Source organism: Staurois parvus, unplaced genomic scaffold (assembly GCF_062004578.1).
Source record: "Staurois parvus isolate SC_StPar_1 unplaced genomic scaffold, SC_StPar_1.0 ptg000426l, whole genome shotgun sequence".
Lineage (NCBI taxonomy): Eukaryota > Metazoa > Chordata > Amphibia > Anura > Ranidae > Staurois > Staurois parvus.
Genome location: NW_028318222.1, coordinates 2,965,437 through 2,983,701, shown reverse-complemented (window position 1 = coordinate 2,983,701; position 18,265 = coordinate 2,965,437). Strand labels below are relative to the sequence as shown.

The 18,265-nt window shown below is 41.2% G+C and overlaps 1 protein-coding gene across 2 annotated transcripts in view; it reads left to right on the top strand.

Annotated features, from left to right (window-relative positions):
• The window catches only part of ESR2 (estrogen receptor 2), a 79,729-nt gene extending 63,300 nt beyond the window's left edge, over positions 1–16,429 (top strand). For both annotated transcript variants that reach the window (XM_089687468.1, XM_089687467.1), the window contains 3 exons: positions 2,998–3,131; positions 4,967–5,147; positions 15,782–16,429. In XM_089687468.1, the coding sequence (XP_089543594.1) occupies positions 2,998–3,131; positions 4,967–5,147; positions 15,782–15,959 (493 nt within the window). In that variant the 3' untranslated portion in view covers positions 15,960–16,429. The remainder of the gene's footprint in view (positions 1–2,997; positions 3,132–4,966; positions 5,148–15,781) is intronic.
• The last annotated feature ends 1,836 nt before the right edge of the window (positions 16,430–18,265 follow it).

The window sequence follows — 18,265 nt, the reverse complement described above, 5'->3', positions numbered from 1 at the left end:
CAACTACAGTGCTCACGGTCAATCCAAAATGTTAATAAACCTCAAACCTGAATATTTAAGACAGTAAAAGTGAGGTTTCGGCTTTCTTAGGAGAATATCTATGTGTGCACAATTATTGGGCCACTATTAGTGTTCACAATTATTATGCAGCTAAATGAAAAGAAAAAAACATTTTCCCATCTCGCTTGTTTATTTTCATCTGTTAATGTGAGAATAATAAACAACTCAAAATTAACACATGAACATTTCTGACATTTCAAAGAAAAAAAAATCAGTGACCAATATAGCCATCTTTCTTTTCAATAACAGTCATAATCCTTCTATTCATGGAGTCTGTCAGTTTCTTGATCTGTTGACCATCAACGTTTTGTGCAGCATCAACCACAGCCTCCCAGACACTGTTCAGAGAGGTGTACTGTTTTCCTTCACAGTAAATCTTCCATTTATGAAGGGCCCACTAGTTCTCAATAGGGTTTAGGTCTGGTTTGGAAGGGGCCCATCTCATTATTCTTTCATTTTTAAGGCCTTTACTGGCTAGCCACACAGTGGAGTACTTCGATGCATGCGATGGAGCAGTATCCTACATAAATATCATGGTCTTTTTGAAAGAAGCAGACTTTTTCCTGTACCACTGCATTAAGAAAGTGTCTTCTAAAAATTGAAAGTAGGTTTGGGAGCTGATTTTGAGTCCATCCTCTACCCCTCACCTCACCCCCTCAGTCTCCGATTGCATCACCAGCCTACTAAGTGACATATCGGACTGGATGTCACTCCACTTCCTCAAACTCAACCTTTCCAAAACTGAGCTTCTAGTATTCCCCCCAGCATGTGCCCCCCCCCCTCCAACTTCTCCATCAAGATCAACACTACCATCAGTCCCACCCCTCACGCCAGGGTGCTAGGCGTAATCCTAGACTCCAATCTGTCCTTTGAGCCCCAGGTCCAATCACTGACAAACTCATGTAGACTTCACCTCCGCAACATCTCCAAGATACGACCGTTCCTAACCTCTGAAACCACTAAGCAACTCATCCACTCCTTTATTATATCACGCCTTGACTATTGTAACTCCCTCCTCACTGGCCTACCTCATCGCAGGCTATCCCCACTCCAGTCCATCATGAATGCTGCTGTCAGACTCATTCACCTTACTAACCGTTCTGTATCTGCCACCCCTCTCTGCCAATCCCTCCACTGGCTTCCAATTGCCCAGCGCATAAAATTCAAAACACTAACACTGACGTACAAAGCCGTTCATAACACTGCCCCTAATTACTAAGAAACACTCAACAAACAAAATCCCATTAATTTCAGTGGCCCAATAATCACCGACCTTGTCTCTAAATACCACCCAAACCATACTCTCCACTTCTCGCAAGACCTCCTACTCTCTAGCTCCCTTGACTCCTCCTCCCATGCTCGTCTCCAGGATTTCTCACGGGCTTCACCCATCCTCTAGAACTCCCTACCTCAAGCTATCAGGCTATCGCCTACCCTGCTCACTTTTAGGCGCACTCTGAAAACTCATCTCTTCAGGGAAGCCTACCCTGACCCGGCTAACTACTGGAATCCCCTACTTCCCCAACCACTCCATCCCCCACAGCTAATTACCTCTTGTACCACTATCCCCTCCCCCTAGATTGTAAACTCCAACTAGCAGGGCCCTCTAATCCCTCTTGTATTGAACTGTATTGTTACTGTACTGTCTCCCTCCTTAATGTAAAGCGCTGAGCAAACTGTCGGCGCTATATAAGTCCTGTATAATAATAATAATAATAATAATGCTAAACCCAAAAAGGTCCAACAAGAGTCGAAGTGGAGCTTTGTGCCTGTTACTGATCCATCCACTGGTCAATCCATCTGGTCCGTGAAGAGTCACTCTCATCTCATCATTCTATAAAACCTTTGAAAAAACTGTCTTCAGATATTTCTTGGCCCAGTGTTGACGTTTCAACTAATGTGCCTTGTTCAGTGGTGGTCGGGTTTAGGCTTTCCTTACCTTGGTCATGTCTCTGAGCACTGAACACCTTGTACTTCTTGGCACTCCAGGTAGGTTGCAGTTCTGTAAAATGACAGCACTGGAGGATAATGGGTTCCTGATAGCGTCACATTTGATTCTTCTTAAATCTTTGGCAGTTAATTTGTGCCTTTTTTTCTAAACATGTTTCTTGCGACCCTGTTGACTATTTGCAACAAAACGTTTGATGGTTCTGTTATCACGCCCCAATATATTAGCATATTTCAAGAGTGCTGCATTCCTCTGACTTGCAATTTCTGACTTTTCAGAGTCAGTTAAATCTCTTTTTTGGCCTATTTTGCCTGAGCAAAAGAAGCTGCCTAATAATTATGCACACCTCGATAAGGGTGTTGATCTCCTTAGGCCACACCCTCCCTCATTACACATATACACATCATCTGATATGTTTAAATCCAATAAGCATTCAAATTTTTACAGCTTGGATTTGGAGAATATGCATAAAAATGATGAGTTGGTCAAAATACTCACTTTCCTAATTGTGCACACAGTGTAAAAACAAGATATGTACACAGATCTTTTTTATACGGGGTACAAAGGGTAGGTAGTAGGAGGGGGAAGGGGATATTTTTAAGAATAATTAGAGTACCACCTTAAAGCAAAAAAAAAAAAAAACAGACAACTAACATTTCAGAAGTGGTTAGCAATAGAAAAATATTTTCTGTAAATTGTAGGCTGTTTTGGGGCAAGGACTGATGTGTAATTCAGTGATATCCATAATGCACTCTGTAAAGTGGTGATGTTGGTGCAATATAAAAAGAATTCATTATACCTGTCCTGAGAAAAATATGGTGGCTGCCATTGCTGACCTCCTTCCAAAGATGCTGCTTGCCTGGTTGTGCCTTCCCTTAATACTTCTGCATCCCTTACCCTACAGTAAATATAGCTAGAGAGTGGTCAGTAGAATTTACTCATGGCACAGTGTGGAAGCAGTGGGTGAAGACTGATTTTTGTATTTACAGGGATGAAGGCAAATGCGTGGAAGGAATTTTGGAAATCTTCGATATGCTGCTGGCTACAACTTCAAGATTTCGAGAGCTTAAACTTCAACACAGAGAGTACCTGTGCCTGAAGGTCATGATCCTGCTGAATTCTAGTAAGAGTACAGCATACTGTAGATTGTGTCCCTTTACGTAACTAAAATAAAACTGACCTGGTCTAAAGCAACAATAATGAAGTGCCAACATCTTATGATGTCTGAGGGTACATTTGTTAGTCTTTAACACCTTAATGCTGCCCAAACGCCTATATGTGACACCATGGCTGTGAGCTTTAAAGCCAAGCTACCAGATATATAAATACAGCCATCAGGATGGGCTCCCAAACATGCGACTGCTGTGAGAGCCAGTGATCATGTGTTGGCAACATGGCCTCCCAGTGTTATAGTCCACTTAAGGAAGGCAGGAAGGGGTTAAGCAAATTTTTGTAAATCTGTAGCAAATTTTTTTACCTGCCGCTAACCACAGGCTGACCATGGTGCTGTTAATTGCATAGCAGTGGCTTAAAGTGTCACTAAAGGCAAATTTTTGACTTTTTGTTTTGTACAGAGTGGAGAGGGAATAGAACTTCTGTTTGGTTGTTATTGCTGCCGGAGCCCCTGTTAGAGATTCACCCTTCCTATTTGTTCTGTTTAGCATTATAACCAAAAGTAAAAGTAAAAGGAAATCCCAAATTATGGGTTGTCTCCAGTGCAGGAATAGAGGGGAAATGTTTCAATGGGGATATTAGTTCTGGTGACCCTAGTAACACAGCGGAATTCCATCACTTTGGAAGAATTTTGTCTCACTTCTGGTTGTGGCTATGAGACAGGATGCAAAGAGAAATCTCCTCAATGTGACACAAATGGCAACACAACCTGATGGGTATAACCTTCCTTTACTCTATCCAAAAAAAAAATAATACAAAAATAAAAATTTGCCTTTACTAACACTAATGTTGTTGGATTGCAGCATGAAGTACCTTTCCTGGCAGAGGCTTAAGATCAGAAACCTTGCAATAGGTTCACAAACAATAATTTGCTTATGCAAACTGTATAGGTTGAGACATGGTGCCAAACCATATTGAAAAAAAGATTTAGGGTTTCCATACATTTGAGGGTTTCTATATAAAAATACACTCGCCGGCCACTTTATTAGGAACACCTTGCTAGTACCGGGTTGGACCCCCTTTTGTATTCAGAACTGCCTTCATTCTTTAGGGCATAGATTCAACAAGGTATTGAAAACATTCCTGAGAGATTTTTGTCCATATTAACATGAGTAACTGTTGCCTTTCTATCATCTCGAACTGGTCTGCCCATTCTCCTCTGCCATCAACAAGGCATTTTTGTCCATACAACTGCCGCTCACTGGATATTTTCTCTATTTCGGACCTTTGTATGTAAACCCCAGAGATGATTGTGTGTGAAAATCCCAGTAGATCAGCAGTTTCTGAAATACTCAGATCAGCCCATCTGGCACCAACAACCATGCCATGTTCAAAGTGACTTAAATCCCCTTTCTTCCCCATTCTGATGCTTGGTTTTGTCTTCAGCAAGTTGTCTTTACCACGTCTAGATGCCTAAATGCATTGAATTTCTGCCATGTGATTAGCAGTTTGTGTTACCAAGCAATTGAAAAGGTGTATCTAATAAAGTAGCTAGTGAGTGTAAATGCAGCATGCTTTGAGAAGCATTCAGCTTGCATGTGTGTATGAGATGCTTCTGAGCTGCTTTGAGCTCCTGAGAGCTGCTATTGAATTCCCATTGATGAAAATTGGAAGAGAAGCAGCTTGGAGTCTATTTTATAGATGTACTTGTAAAGAGATTACCTGCACCCCATAATGGTGTCCAGTGTTAATTATTATGATGTCCTATGTGTATTATATCCAAAACTGAGAAGATTACGCTGCTTTGTAATACTTTAAGTCATTTTTCCTTTGTATCGCCCATAGACATGTTTCCATTATCAAGCTCTGAGGAGGAATCAGACAGCAGCAGGAAACTGCACCACCTCTTAAACACTGTCACTGATGGACTGGTCTGGGTCATAGCCAAGAGTGGAATTCCCTTCCGGCAGCAGTCCTCCCGTTTGGCCAACTTACTGATGTTGCTTTCCCATGTGCGGCATGCCAGGTACACTCACAGAATTCATGCAAACCCTCATTTTGAGCCCTTTCAAACACATACAGGGAAGTGATGGGGCACAGAGGATTATTTCTGTGGTTGCTTTGGGAGAGATTAACAAGATCAACCCTTTCCTTAGAGTGAACCTGTACTTTGTCCATTGAAAGCAAAGTAAAAGATTCATGTACCAGCCAGCCCCGGCTCTCCATACTTGCCTTTTGCTCGCTGCCTAATTTGCCTGCTGAAGCAAAGTTAAAACAGCCCCATGTAAGGTGCAAGTATGACTGGAGCTTACACAAGGTTAAGGACCTTCTTTCTGTGCGCATGTGAAAGAACCCACAACTAGCAGGGGAGCGAATGGAAGGTAAATATACTAGTCTTTTAAGTGTACCTGTTACTTTACCTTGAATAGGCATATTAATCATTTTAGCTGGCCATACATGGATCAAAATTCAGCCAGTTCAGCAGGGAATTCCAATCCATGTATGGCCACTGTGGTTGAACAGAAGTCAATCTACTGATAGACTTTTGTTCAACAGCCCTGTAGGAAAAAAAAGCCACTCGATCAGCGCTGCAGGCAATAGGCTGCAGTGCTGATCTGTGTGTTCTATCTCCCGATGTCAAAATACAATGGCACAGTGGAGAGGATTCCCCCATCCACCTCACATGTGTGGATGGGGGAATAGGTCAGGTCAAATGGAAAAAAAAAAAAACAGACTCATCTATGGCCAGCCTTCAGTACATTCTGATATTATATTAACATGTTTATATGAGATTTTAGTAAATGGATTTGGATTTACTTAAATAAATGTATGTTATATACTGTGTGGTCCTTGTGAATCTGCATTAGCTCAGCTTAGAAATTAAAGGGGATTTCTACCATTATGTTATATGAAGGAGGGTTCATAATAATGCTGCATGTTTCCCTCCCTATCAAGCCTAGGATTTGAGTTGTTGTAGCTCATACACATGTATTTTCAATTTTTCATAATGTACCTAGGTTGACTTCAGAAAATTAGTTTGCAGGATTGGCAAATACAGAGGTTGTACTTACTGTTGAATGATCAAAACAATAAAGCAACCATCAACTGTGTAGAAAACATGTGGGGGATTATTCATCTATATCCGAACTTCCACTTTTTTCTCTTTCGAAGTTCAATCAACTGGGGGCTTGGTCATTCCCTATTTCGCAGCACATGTAAACAAAGTGATGGGTTGCTGGTGATGTCAGTGCCCTTATATGGAGGCATGCCTACTGTCAATGTCATTGGCTAAGTATAGGCATGTGTCCATAGAAGGACAATGACATCACCATCATCCCACCACTTTGTTTACATCTGCTGTAGGGGATGGTGGGGAATGTCCTGGACTGCAGCTGTTTGGCATTCAAAGGAGAGCTAAATGGAAGTTTGGATAGGGACGAGTTTGGGGGACACTCAGGCTCATCTTTATTTATTTTCACACGTTTGTCATCGGCGGGTGGTCATACCCAATATTTTGTCCTCACAAAACAGAAATGTGCTAGTCCTTTCAAAAAGAATATACATTAAAAAAACTGTAAGAGCAGTGCACATACTAAACACTGTTGATGATGATGTTATCCATTCAGTTGTATCTGACTCTCAATGATTCTTTGGGCCCAAAGTCTGATAGGCTTGAGAGCCTTTTCCATAGATTTTTTCTTGGCAAGTTTTTTTTTTTTTTTTTTTTTTTAATTATGGGGTAGGTTGCCAGGTTCTTCCTCAACCCTAGCAGAAAAAACAATGTGAACAGAATGTTCACGGGAGAAAAAGCAGTTACATAAAGGACAAGGCATTGTCCTTTATGTAACCGCTTTTTCTCCCTTGAACATTCTGTTCACATTGTTTCTTCTGCTAAGGTTTTTAGGTTGTTGGACAATACTTGATATTTAAAGCGATACCAACAGTTTTATATGCCTCCATTAACTTTGTTATTAGTCTTCCTCTACCCTACTCATTTAGGAAGGCTTGTAGAAGCATGCAGAATGTGATAACACAAGTATATAGCCCATTTGTACACACATACTAGGGTGAATTTAGACAGGAGCCAATTAATCTATTGGCATTTCTTTGGAGTGTGTGGCATTTCTTTGGATTAAAAATAGTCAGGGTCAGGGGCGGAATGACAACTCATGGGGCCCCCGGGCAATAGGGGATCATGGGGCCCCTATGACCTTGCCCACACTCAATGCACACCCAAAAAAACCTATAAAAAAAAAAAAAAAGTGTACCAGGGGCATTTCATGGGACCCCCTACTGACCCCGGGCCCTCGGGCAGCGCCCGAGTGCTCGAATGGTCAGTCCGCCCCTGGCCAGGGTTGATTAGGAGAGTGAAGTTCTGCTTTAAGCAAACAGTTGCTAAAAATCCCACCAGGGAATGAGCAGACTGGGAACCAATAGTGGATCAACAGGTTAGGGATCAGACGAAAGCGGAGTCAGTCACAAGCCAAGGGTCGGTCACAAATGGTAGCAGATCAATTGTAGTACGTTAGGATGAGATGAAATCGTGGTCAGGAACAAGCCAAAGGTCAGTAGCGGAGGTGTAGACAGCAGCAGGAACAGTAAGCGGAATATTGGCTGTAAAGGCACAATAATCTGGCAAGGAGGAAGTCCAAGGACATGGCTTATATAGGAAGTTCATGGGAGGAGCAAGGAGTTCAAGGTTCAAGAGCAAACACGGCACAAGGCAGGATTATCCAATAGATCAGGCAGAGTGTTGTCCAGCATCCTAGGTAGCTCAGTGAGAAGAGTTACTGCCTCACACAGTAGAAGTCCCAGGTTCAAGTCCAGGCCCTGACACTATAAGTAAACACGTACTGTATATTGTCACAGATGAAAGCAGAAGGCTACACACACATAAATGAGCAGGTAGAAGAATCTGTTTGCTCATGGTAAGTTTAACAATGTAGTTATTAGGTTATAGAATCTTGGTCTAGAACACTATACCACTAGAGAAAAGTTAACTCAGCGATAAACAGTGTCAGCAATGATGTCTAATCCCACAGTGACTATGCAAATATATATATATATACACAGTGCTGTGAAAAAGTATTTGCCCCCTTCCTAAATACAAAACTGCATTTTGTATTTACTCGGGTTATGTTTGTATAATATTAAAATTTGTTTGATAATCTGAAGCATTTAAGTGTGACAAATATGCAAAAAAAAATAAGGAATCCAGTTAGTTGGTAGGCAGATTCTAGTGCTGGTGGGACCTAGTCTTTAAGGTCATGCACATGAGTACAGTCCCTTTAAACTCTGCATGCAATGATTAGAAGCTACTAGGTAGAGGGTCAGTTCCTTTATTCTCAGTCTTTACTAGCCGTGGTAAAAGTCAATCATGGCCGCTGGAAAGTATGCAAGAGGAACAGTGGTGCACACCCTCCAGTCTCTCTGCAGCAAGAGGAAATTCTTCACTCCACAGCCTGGGAAAATACCGCTCCTCTCCTTGGGAATTCCAGTTATTATCATTCCAGTTAGTATCATATCAGTGTCCCTCTGCCAAACTACATCTCCCACAGTTCAGTGCGGCCTGCACCAAAGTCTCTCAAGTTTTTCTTGCCTGCTGACTCCTGTCCCTCTCCTGACTAGAGGCTGGATAATTTTAAAGTGGTTGTAAAGGCTAAAGGTTTTTTACCTTTATAATGCATGAAGGTAAAAAACCTTCTGTGTGCTGCACCCCCCACAGCCTCCCTAATACCTACCTGAGCCCCCTCTCAATTCAGCAACGTGCATGGGAGCCTTGATTGTCCCAGGTCTCTCTCTCCTCATTGGCTGAGACACAGCATCCCTAGCCACTGGCTCCCACTGCTGTCAATCACAGCCAGTGAGCCAATGAGGAGAGAGCAGGGGGTGTGGCCAAGCCATGGCTTTATGTGTCTTATGAACACATAAAGCTGGGCTAGGGTTGCCACCTCATCCATTTAAACCCAAACACATATTAATTACACAGGTTCTGTGGCTGATTAAGGTGGTAATTAAACTCCACTAGTGCCTTAGTCTAGGTTCACACCTATCCAGGTTGCGTTTGAGCCGTTTCTGCATTGCGTTTTGTGTTGCATTTTGCACTTGCATTTTTGCCATGTTTTTGATGCATTTTGTTTTAAAAAAAAAATTTTTTCTTGTTGCGGGGAAGATTTAAAACGCAGCAAAATTGCAATTCATGCTTTGCTGCAGCATTTCCTTTGAAGTCTGTAGAAAGAAAACGCCTTCAAAAAAGTCCCTGACCGAAAAAGTCCAAAAAACGTACCGGGTGAAAATGCACAAGTGTGAACATGTCCCATAAGAAATCATGTTAAATGGACGGTACAGCGTTTCTGTAAAATGCTTAGGTGTGAACCTAGAGTTATCTGCATTAAATTAGCCTCAGAACCTGTGTAGTTCATATGTGTTCGGGATGAGATGGCAACCCTATGCTGGGCGCGGGAGGGAGGGAGCGAGCAGCAGTGCCTACATAGCAAGCGGCTTGCTATTGGGGGCACTGGTCAAGGGGGAGGAGCAAGGAGCATCAGTGGGGGACCTGAGAAAAAAAGGACCTGACAAAACCACTGCACAGAGCAGATAAGTATGACATGTTTGTTATATTTTTAAAAAAATGCAACCTTTAGCCCTGGTTCACACTGATGCGGTGCAGAATTTGCAGTATTTTCTGTGCGAATTCCACACCCCATCAGAATCGCACCCCATTCATACGAACCGCTCCAGATGTGTATGTTAAGTCAACAACACCCCGAAAGCGGTCCGCAAAACACGGTGCGATGTGCAGAATCAGATCGCATTGGTGTGAATACCCATGCGATCCGATTCTAGTGCGGACTCAAAAACGGGTCCTACACATTTTTGGTGCGGGTGCGATGCGAATAGAGCCATACAAAATGTATGGCTCCAATCGCACCGCACACAAATCGCATGTGATTTGCACAGGAATGCGGTGCGGTTCCTGTGCGAAGCACATGCGATATACCGCACATATGTGAACCTGGGCTGAATATCACTTTAACTAATTGGCATAAAAGCCCGGTTGGAAGCGCAGAGAGCAACTGTAACTCAGTGTCCTAAATTGTTCCAGTTAGTTAATCAAGCGCCTGGCTACACAGGTATACATTCTGAGTACCATACCATCCTTATGGCTGTCAGGAGGGGTTAATGACTCAGCCAGAGCTAGGCACATCTAATGAAACACCTGATGATGTCTAGACTTCTCTCAGTCATTTATCACTCACCTGTACTTCACTGCTCAGTGTATGGCCAGCAGCTCCAAAGGTAAGAAATGGATCTACATGACTTGTCTTCCTCTCCAACAGTACTTGTAGTTTAGCTGTTTGTTGCCTTATATTCAAAGCTTGGAATTTTAGATTTAATCAAATGAGTAATGGAAGTGCTAAATATATAAGGAGTGAGGTCTGACAAGTTCTATGTATGTTGTGCCTTCTGAATGTCCAGCTCTTAGAATCTGATAGGGAGAAACTTCTTTCAGGTTATTACTGCTGTCTGTGGCTCCATTAAAGAGATTTATGGGTGTCGCAGGGAAAAAAAAGTGAGAATGCAAGAAATGGAAATGAACAGATGTCACTGGGAAAAGAGGACACAGCAAATACATCTGACAGAGGTTCTAGTGGTTGAAAGGTATAAAGATGTAGTTGAGCTGTGTTTTTACCTCTTCCCCATAAGTTTCAGTCAAAAGATGGGGGTGTATGCATGCAAAAATGATCCCCCCCCAGTTGCCTTCAGTGAGAAGTACCACTTGCCAAGCGTGACCCATTCAAGTGAAGGGGGTCGAGCTGCAACCACCCCAGGTTTTTAGAGGTTAAAACAGGCGGTAGGGAAGCGTTCTATCAGGCTTCCTCTGAAAAGTGATAGCAGAAGCTAGGGTAAATGAGCTCTTGAAGTGTTTTGTTTCTGTACATGGCTCAGTTTTTTTTTTTTTTTGTCCCTGTGACACAAGCACAGGAAATGAGGGGAACAGGGGTCTGTGGAGTAGGAAGACATAGACAGTAGTAATCACTCCGACATTCTAACCCTTCTTCACTTTACAAAAAGAAAAAATTGTTTGACAGTTATTGTCTGACTTGCTATAAAAGATGGAATTTGGTTGCTATAGGCAACACAGTATATTTAATTGGCTTTGTAGAAGGCAGAACTAACTAGTATTATGGCCATGTGCAGCCCTCTCACCCCTGTGGCCCTTGGAAAATAGTCTGTGTCCAAGCGGCTGGGATTAGCTGCAGGAATTGTCAGCCTCCCATTGTTTTCAATGGGCCTTCTGTCTGCAGCTAATCACTGGGAACCCCTGCTGGGTCTCCTGCATGACCCCATTCACAAGGGATTTTCATTTATTTTCACCTGGTGCTCTGGCTAGTAAGAAACTTCCTATCTTAAGCTAGGTTCACACCTATGCAGTTTGTGTTTGACCTGTTTTCGTGTTGCATTTTGCACCTGTGTGTTATGTGGAGTTTTGTTGCTATTGGAGATTTAAAATTTAAATAAAAAAAGGCTAAGGCCTGACTCACACTTTTTTTGCGGCGGGGGGGGGTTCTACAAAATGCCCTACAGTCTATTTTAACATGGTTTCATATGGGGCACATTCACATCTGGGCATTTTCAGCCGCTGCATTTTTGAAAAGGGTCAGGGTATTATGAGTTTTAGTGCATTTTGCAGACATGCACTACCATCCATTTAATGTGGTTTCCTACAGGACACATTCACATCTATGCATTTTCAGCCACTGCGTTTTTGGAAAAGGTCAGAGACTCTTTTTTTTCCCACAGCAGATTGTGTTTTTGTTGACTTCAATGGAACTGCACCAAAATGCAAGTGTCATGTTTTTTTTTTTTTTTTTTAGAATGCATTTTCTTTCCTTTTCTTTTGTAAAAAATTGCATTCAGTACTTTCCTACTGGCAAAAAAAAAAAAAAGCGAAATGCAACAAAACCGTCCTTTAAAGAGTGTAAAACTCATCAATCACAACATGCATAGGTGTAAACCAAGCCTAAAAGATAACTAATGCAGGCACTGCATCTAACAATTGTTAAGCTGCAATATATTACATTATTGCTTTTAGGTTTAATACCGCTTTCAAAACCCACTTCATTATCCTCTATGCTCAACAGCACATTGCAACACACACACACCCAACACGCTTGAAGGGTACATAGAGAACAATTGTTTTCTCTGTGTTCTTGTGTTGAGCAAGGGTTGATCAATGGAGCTCAGCACACTGGGTATCAATAAGCCCTCTGAAGCTGCAGCTGGCACTTTTGCAAGATATATCGATTAGAACCATTTTTTAAAGATTGTGTGATGCTTTTGGGCCCATCCACACTTCAATGAAGTATATTGCGATGCAGGTATTGTTGGGTATTGCAGAGTGCTGCGATTAACTGCTCATTCAAAAATATATGGATTGAAATTTGAACAGGTTGCATTTTTTTTTCTGAGGCGCAAAGCATAGGACACCATGCATTGTAGCACACTTGCATTTTGAAGTTGTGTTGGGGTGCCATTCACAATAAATGGCACTGCTGTGCACCAGCACATAATGTGTTACCACAACTCTGTTGTGAATGAGCCCTTTCTTATATATTTTTCTTTCTTAAATATAGAGGTTATCCAATTAAAGTTTAAATAGTAAAGCTCAAACTTTTTATTTATTTTTCGGGGGGTAGCATAGGGAATGTGTGGTGTGTGTGGTTTTTTTTTTTTTTTTTTTTTTTTTTTTTTTTTTTTTTTTTTCCTACCTGTATTTTATTCTGTAGATTAGGCTGTACTTCCTGCCCCATAGACACTACAGGAAGTAAGAGGAAATTTTTTTAAGGCCACATTCACACCTGGGAATAGGCCTAACAGCGTTTACATGCAATAACTCTAGCGGCGGTCCCCAGCGATTAGCTACAGGAGGCAGCCCCATTGAAAGCAATGGGAGGCTGCCAACTCCTGCAGCTAGTCGCAGCCACTAGCATATAATCACTCACAGAGCACGTGCATGCAACTGATTGTTCCTGGACACAGACTGCAACCAGGGCTAGTCCCTTGCAGGTGATTGCTACATGGAGATTACATGTGAGTGACTGCGATTAGCTGCAAGAGCCGACAGCCTCCAATTACTTTCAGTGGGGCTGCCTCCTGTAGCTAATTGCTAGGAATCCCTGCTATAAATACTGTTGAGCATATTCTCAAATGTTAATGTAACCTAAAGTGAGAATTGTCATTCATACAGAAATAGAGGGGAAATCTTCCAATAGGGACACTTCAGTGACAAAATTATGTATTTTCTACCATTTTCAGGACTGCTGACAAAAAAAGACACTGTTTTGGTTTTAGGTACTTTGTAAGGATTCCATACATTCATTTCAGGGTTTATGCTGGCGCTTTGTATAAACTTGTGCATGCGTATGGATTTACAACCCTAAATACAGACGCTGCATCCAGGATTGTCTGCCCACATGCAAGTTGACACAAGTGTGTGCATAAACCCTTAGTTCGTGCGTTTTGTGAATTCTTTAGTTGACTCTCAAACATCACATTTGTCTTTGTACGTTGTGCTAATCTGCTCGAACCTTGTATCAAAGCCTTTATTCTGGTTGATATCTGGTTTTACAATAGTGTTCAAACTGTATGTGTAGCCAAAACTTTAGTTTTGGACAGATTAGGGAACTGTTACATCCCCAATCGGGTTATTTATTTATTTATTTTTCCCCTTCTCCTGTTTTGGAGACACAAGAAATGAGAGGTTATTCCCAACTTTGACAATTCTCAACAGAATATTTGTCTGTATTTGATTTTAAATGAGCCTTCAGCAGAGCTTAAAGGGGTAAATGGGAAAGCAGAACAAGGAGACGGTCAGTTGTGCTAACAGGACATTCTGATACAAGTGAAGGGATGCATGCTGTTCAACCGACCCTGGGAGTCCAATGTTGAGGAATGGCCTCAGCTGCCATTCTGGCCATGCCCTCTGATGTGTTTTTCCCCGCCCACCGGGCTTTGTCACAGAGGTGGAATTGGTAGGGTTTGGTCTGGTATTGTTCGGACTCTGCAAAAAATCTGACAGTGGGGAGGCTATTTTTCCTGCAAGCTGATTGAATCCTGGTTCTCCAGCATGCAGAAGCCAGTCATTGGACCGACTTCTCTGAAACAGACAACGATATACAGTGGGGCAAAAAAGTATTTAGTCAGCCACCAATTGTGCAAGTTCTCCCACTTAAAAATATGAGAGAGGCCTATAATTGGCATTGACAGCTCTTTGGTCTTCACCATAGTGGAGTTTGGAGTGTTACTGTTTGAACTGGTTATCTGTATCAGACACCTGTCCACAACCTCAAACAGGTGCCATTGATACAGGTAATGAGTGCAGGACAGAGGAGCCTCTTAAAGAAGAAGGTACAGGTCTGTGAGAGCCAGAAATCTTGCTTGTTTGTAGGTGACCAAATACTTATTTTCCACCATAATTTGCAAATAAATTCTTTCCAAATCAGCCAATGTGATTGTCTGGATTTTTTTTTCTCATTTTGTCTCTCATAGTTGAGGTCTACCTATGATACCAATTACAGGCCTCTCTCATCTTTTTAAGTAGGAGAACTTGCACAATTGGTGGCTGACTAAACACTTTTTTGCCCCACTATACGTGTACTGAAAGTTGGTTGGTTCCTGCTGAACTTGGCCAGTTTTTGCCCAGTGTGTACCGGGCTTCACATTACTGTAGCAGAAAAAGATCAGGTCTTCTGTCCTGCCAGACAGGGCTGTACTGCAGAAATGGAAACACAGACAGAAATTACAAATCCTGACGGGTAAAAAGGGGCTCCTATATAGTTTTTGTATTTAACCATTTGTCTGGATTTTAGCTTTATAGAGACTTTGCACAGTCACCTAAAAAGCATGCCCCTCCAACCAACTTGTACATACCTTCATCACATTCTCCTGCTACTCCATTCCTCCATTTGTACCTTGCAACATAACCTCCTATTATGAATCTGTGCTTGGTGCTGAACAGCCAATCCCCAGCCATGTAACTTTGTCACATGAGGAAGGAGTGTGACATCAGCAGCCCTGTGTAAGCTCATAACACCATCCAACATGAAGCTTACAAAGGATTGACTCCAATCTCAGATGCAGAAATGGTGTGGCTGGAGAGCTCAGCAAAGATGAGTATAGGTGGGTCAGGAGTGAGCTTTCAAGAGATGAAGTTACATGAATGCGAATTATATATATATATATATATATATATATATATATATATATATATATATTATTATTTAATTTATTTTTTTTTTATTTTTTTACAAGAATTATTTATTTTGTTTTTCTTAACGTTGAGGTCCCCTGTAAAAAAAAAAAAAAAAAAAAAAAAAAGACCCTTCATACTTGCCTCTTAGATGGGTCTTGACTTAGACTGCTCCTTTGCTGAAAAGCCCGCATTCATCACCACATACTGTGATTTCATTGGCTGGTCCCTAGGTCACTACGGAACAGTGTCTTGTGCCAACATTACAAAGTACATTTTTTCTTGAAGATTTTTCAGGTTGAAGGACATTTGTGATGTACTCCAAAAAGGAAAAACTACATTTTCAATATGCTACAAAAATTTCTCTATACAACATACCTAAAACTTGTCCTTTTTGTTTTTTTCAGTAACAAAGGGATGGAGCATCTGCTTAGCATGAAGTGTAAGAACGTGGTGCCTGTCTATGACTTGCTGCTAGAGATGCTGAACGCGCACACACTCCGGGACCATAGAAAGCCGATGGCAGCTGCCAGCTACTGTGCCAAAGCAGACGGTAGGGACCCCAGCTCCCAGCCACCTCAGTGACTGGCCAAGCTCTGTAACTAATGTGAAAACTGACAACTGAACAAAGCCTACAAACATTTACTTGACTTCTTTTACGGCAAGGCGATAATGAAGCTTTCTTGTTTGTGCCAAATACAGTTTTTGTTCTGTATTGCAAATGGACAAAACAAAATTCCAATTAAAATAGGAATGTACTTTGTATAGTTACTACGAGAAGATAATTTTATATCGGATTCTCAGGTGAGTTTGTTCAATTTGCATGCACTTGATTTGTACATATTTATAATGGTTGAGCCAAGGCTTGTACCTGGGCTTGCCATTTTTGTGGGGGTACACTGTCCTTTAGTGTTTTTTGTTTGTTTTATTACTCTGTCTGTCCTGTTAGAAATGATGGCAACAAGCCCTGCCAATAAAACAGGTGGCAACCTTATTTTACCCATGTCTGCAAAGATAATTGTTGGCTACAGATTAAACATGGAAATTATGCTGGAGATTTTCCTATCTTTGTCTGAGACAATTGTTGATATGAGCTGCATAGATCCTCAACTGATATTTATTGCCATTTGTTCAAATGAAAAATAATATACTGGCGTGAAAATGAAACCTTGAAAGTCTTTTAAAAAGTGAACTACAATATTCTCACCATATTAGATACTAGGTTGGACAACGACTGAACCATCTTCACAGCTCCTTAGACCGAAAACGTTCTTTTCGTGAATAGGTTGTTTCCAGTGATGATTCTAGTTCAATCATTAGGTTAGAATTTGATTCTAGCCGTCCCCTTTTTTTTTTTTTTTTTTTTTTTTTTTTTTGTTACAAATATTTATTCATTTGTAACCACATACAAATAACAGTCACCTTTTGCAATAAAAAAGGATATCCATGCAATATCTTCCCTCTAACATATTCTCTAAATCCCACTTCCCATCCTACTTCCCCTCCCCCCAACACTCTGCGTTTTCCCTCCTCTTCTCTTCCTCCTATATTTCTAATTTTCATTTCAAGGGGTATTACATCTTCATATATTTCACTTTTTCTCTGTACTCTTCCCATTTTTTTTCCATTTTCTATACTACATCTCCATCTTATCTATATGTGTATAGTACAATCTTTCCGTCCCATAGATCTGATTCACTTTAACCATCCAATCCTCCTCTGTCGGCACTTCCTTTTTTTTTTTTTTTTTTTTTTCTCCCAAAACCTAGGTATCAGACTTTTTCGCTGCACTCAAATAATACCACAGCCCGCATCCTTGTATATTTTCACTGGAAGCTCTGTATTATGAAGAAGACATATCTCGGGATCTAATCTAATATTGATTTCAGTAATCTTCCCTACTAAACTATTCTCTGCCAAAACACCTGTATTCTTGAACACTCCCACCATATATGATACAACGTGCCCACCTCTCCACACTCTCTCCAACACAATGGTGAAATCTCCGCATTTATTCTGTGCTCCACTTTTGGTGTGATGTGCCATCTTACCAAACACTTATAATTTAATTCTACTTCCCGCATACTAATATTTTCATGGATTAATCTAAACATTTTACTTTGCTCTACCTTCTCCATTTCCCTCCCCATATCTCTTTCCCATTTCTCTATGTATATTGATTTTGTGCTAGTATCTAAGTCAGTGAATATTTTATATATTTTAGCAATTCCATGTTTCCCATCACCTCGTGCTTCTAACAATCTTTCAAATGGGTTCCACTCTTTCCTAGTTCTCAAAGGTTTCGGGAGACTCTCGAAGAAATGTTTCAGTTGGGTGTATCGTAGCCCATCCATTCTATTGATGATCAGCCTCTTAACAAGGTTTACAGAGACATTTCCAACCATAACTAAATCCCTACTGACCAACTGCCCTGCAGTAAAGTGTGTGGGTTTTTTTTTTTTTTTTTTTTTTTTTTAATTCTACCTCCATAGACGAATTTAGCTATGTATGACCACCTTCACTTCGATACCTGCATCACCATCCACCATCCCTCTCATCTCCTCGACATTACAATAATGACCTTTGCTGGATACTCACAGATTCTGAAAGAATACAGTTCAATTAAAAAGGAACCGGAGGGCCCTGCTCATTAGCACTTACAATCCACGAGGGAGGGTCAAGTGATACAAAAGGTAATAACTGTGGGTGATGAGCTGGTGAAGAAAGAAAAGACAGTTTATTAGTTAGAAGCCAGATCCAGTATGCAGCTAGGAGTTCCAGAAGATGGGAGAGGCTTCAGAGAAGTCCTGAAGGCAAGCATGGATGGAGGTGACAAGGTGGCTAGAGATCAGGATGTCTTGTGAGAATGGAAGAGAATGGTTTGGTTGGTA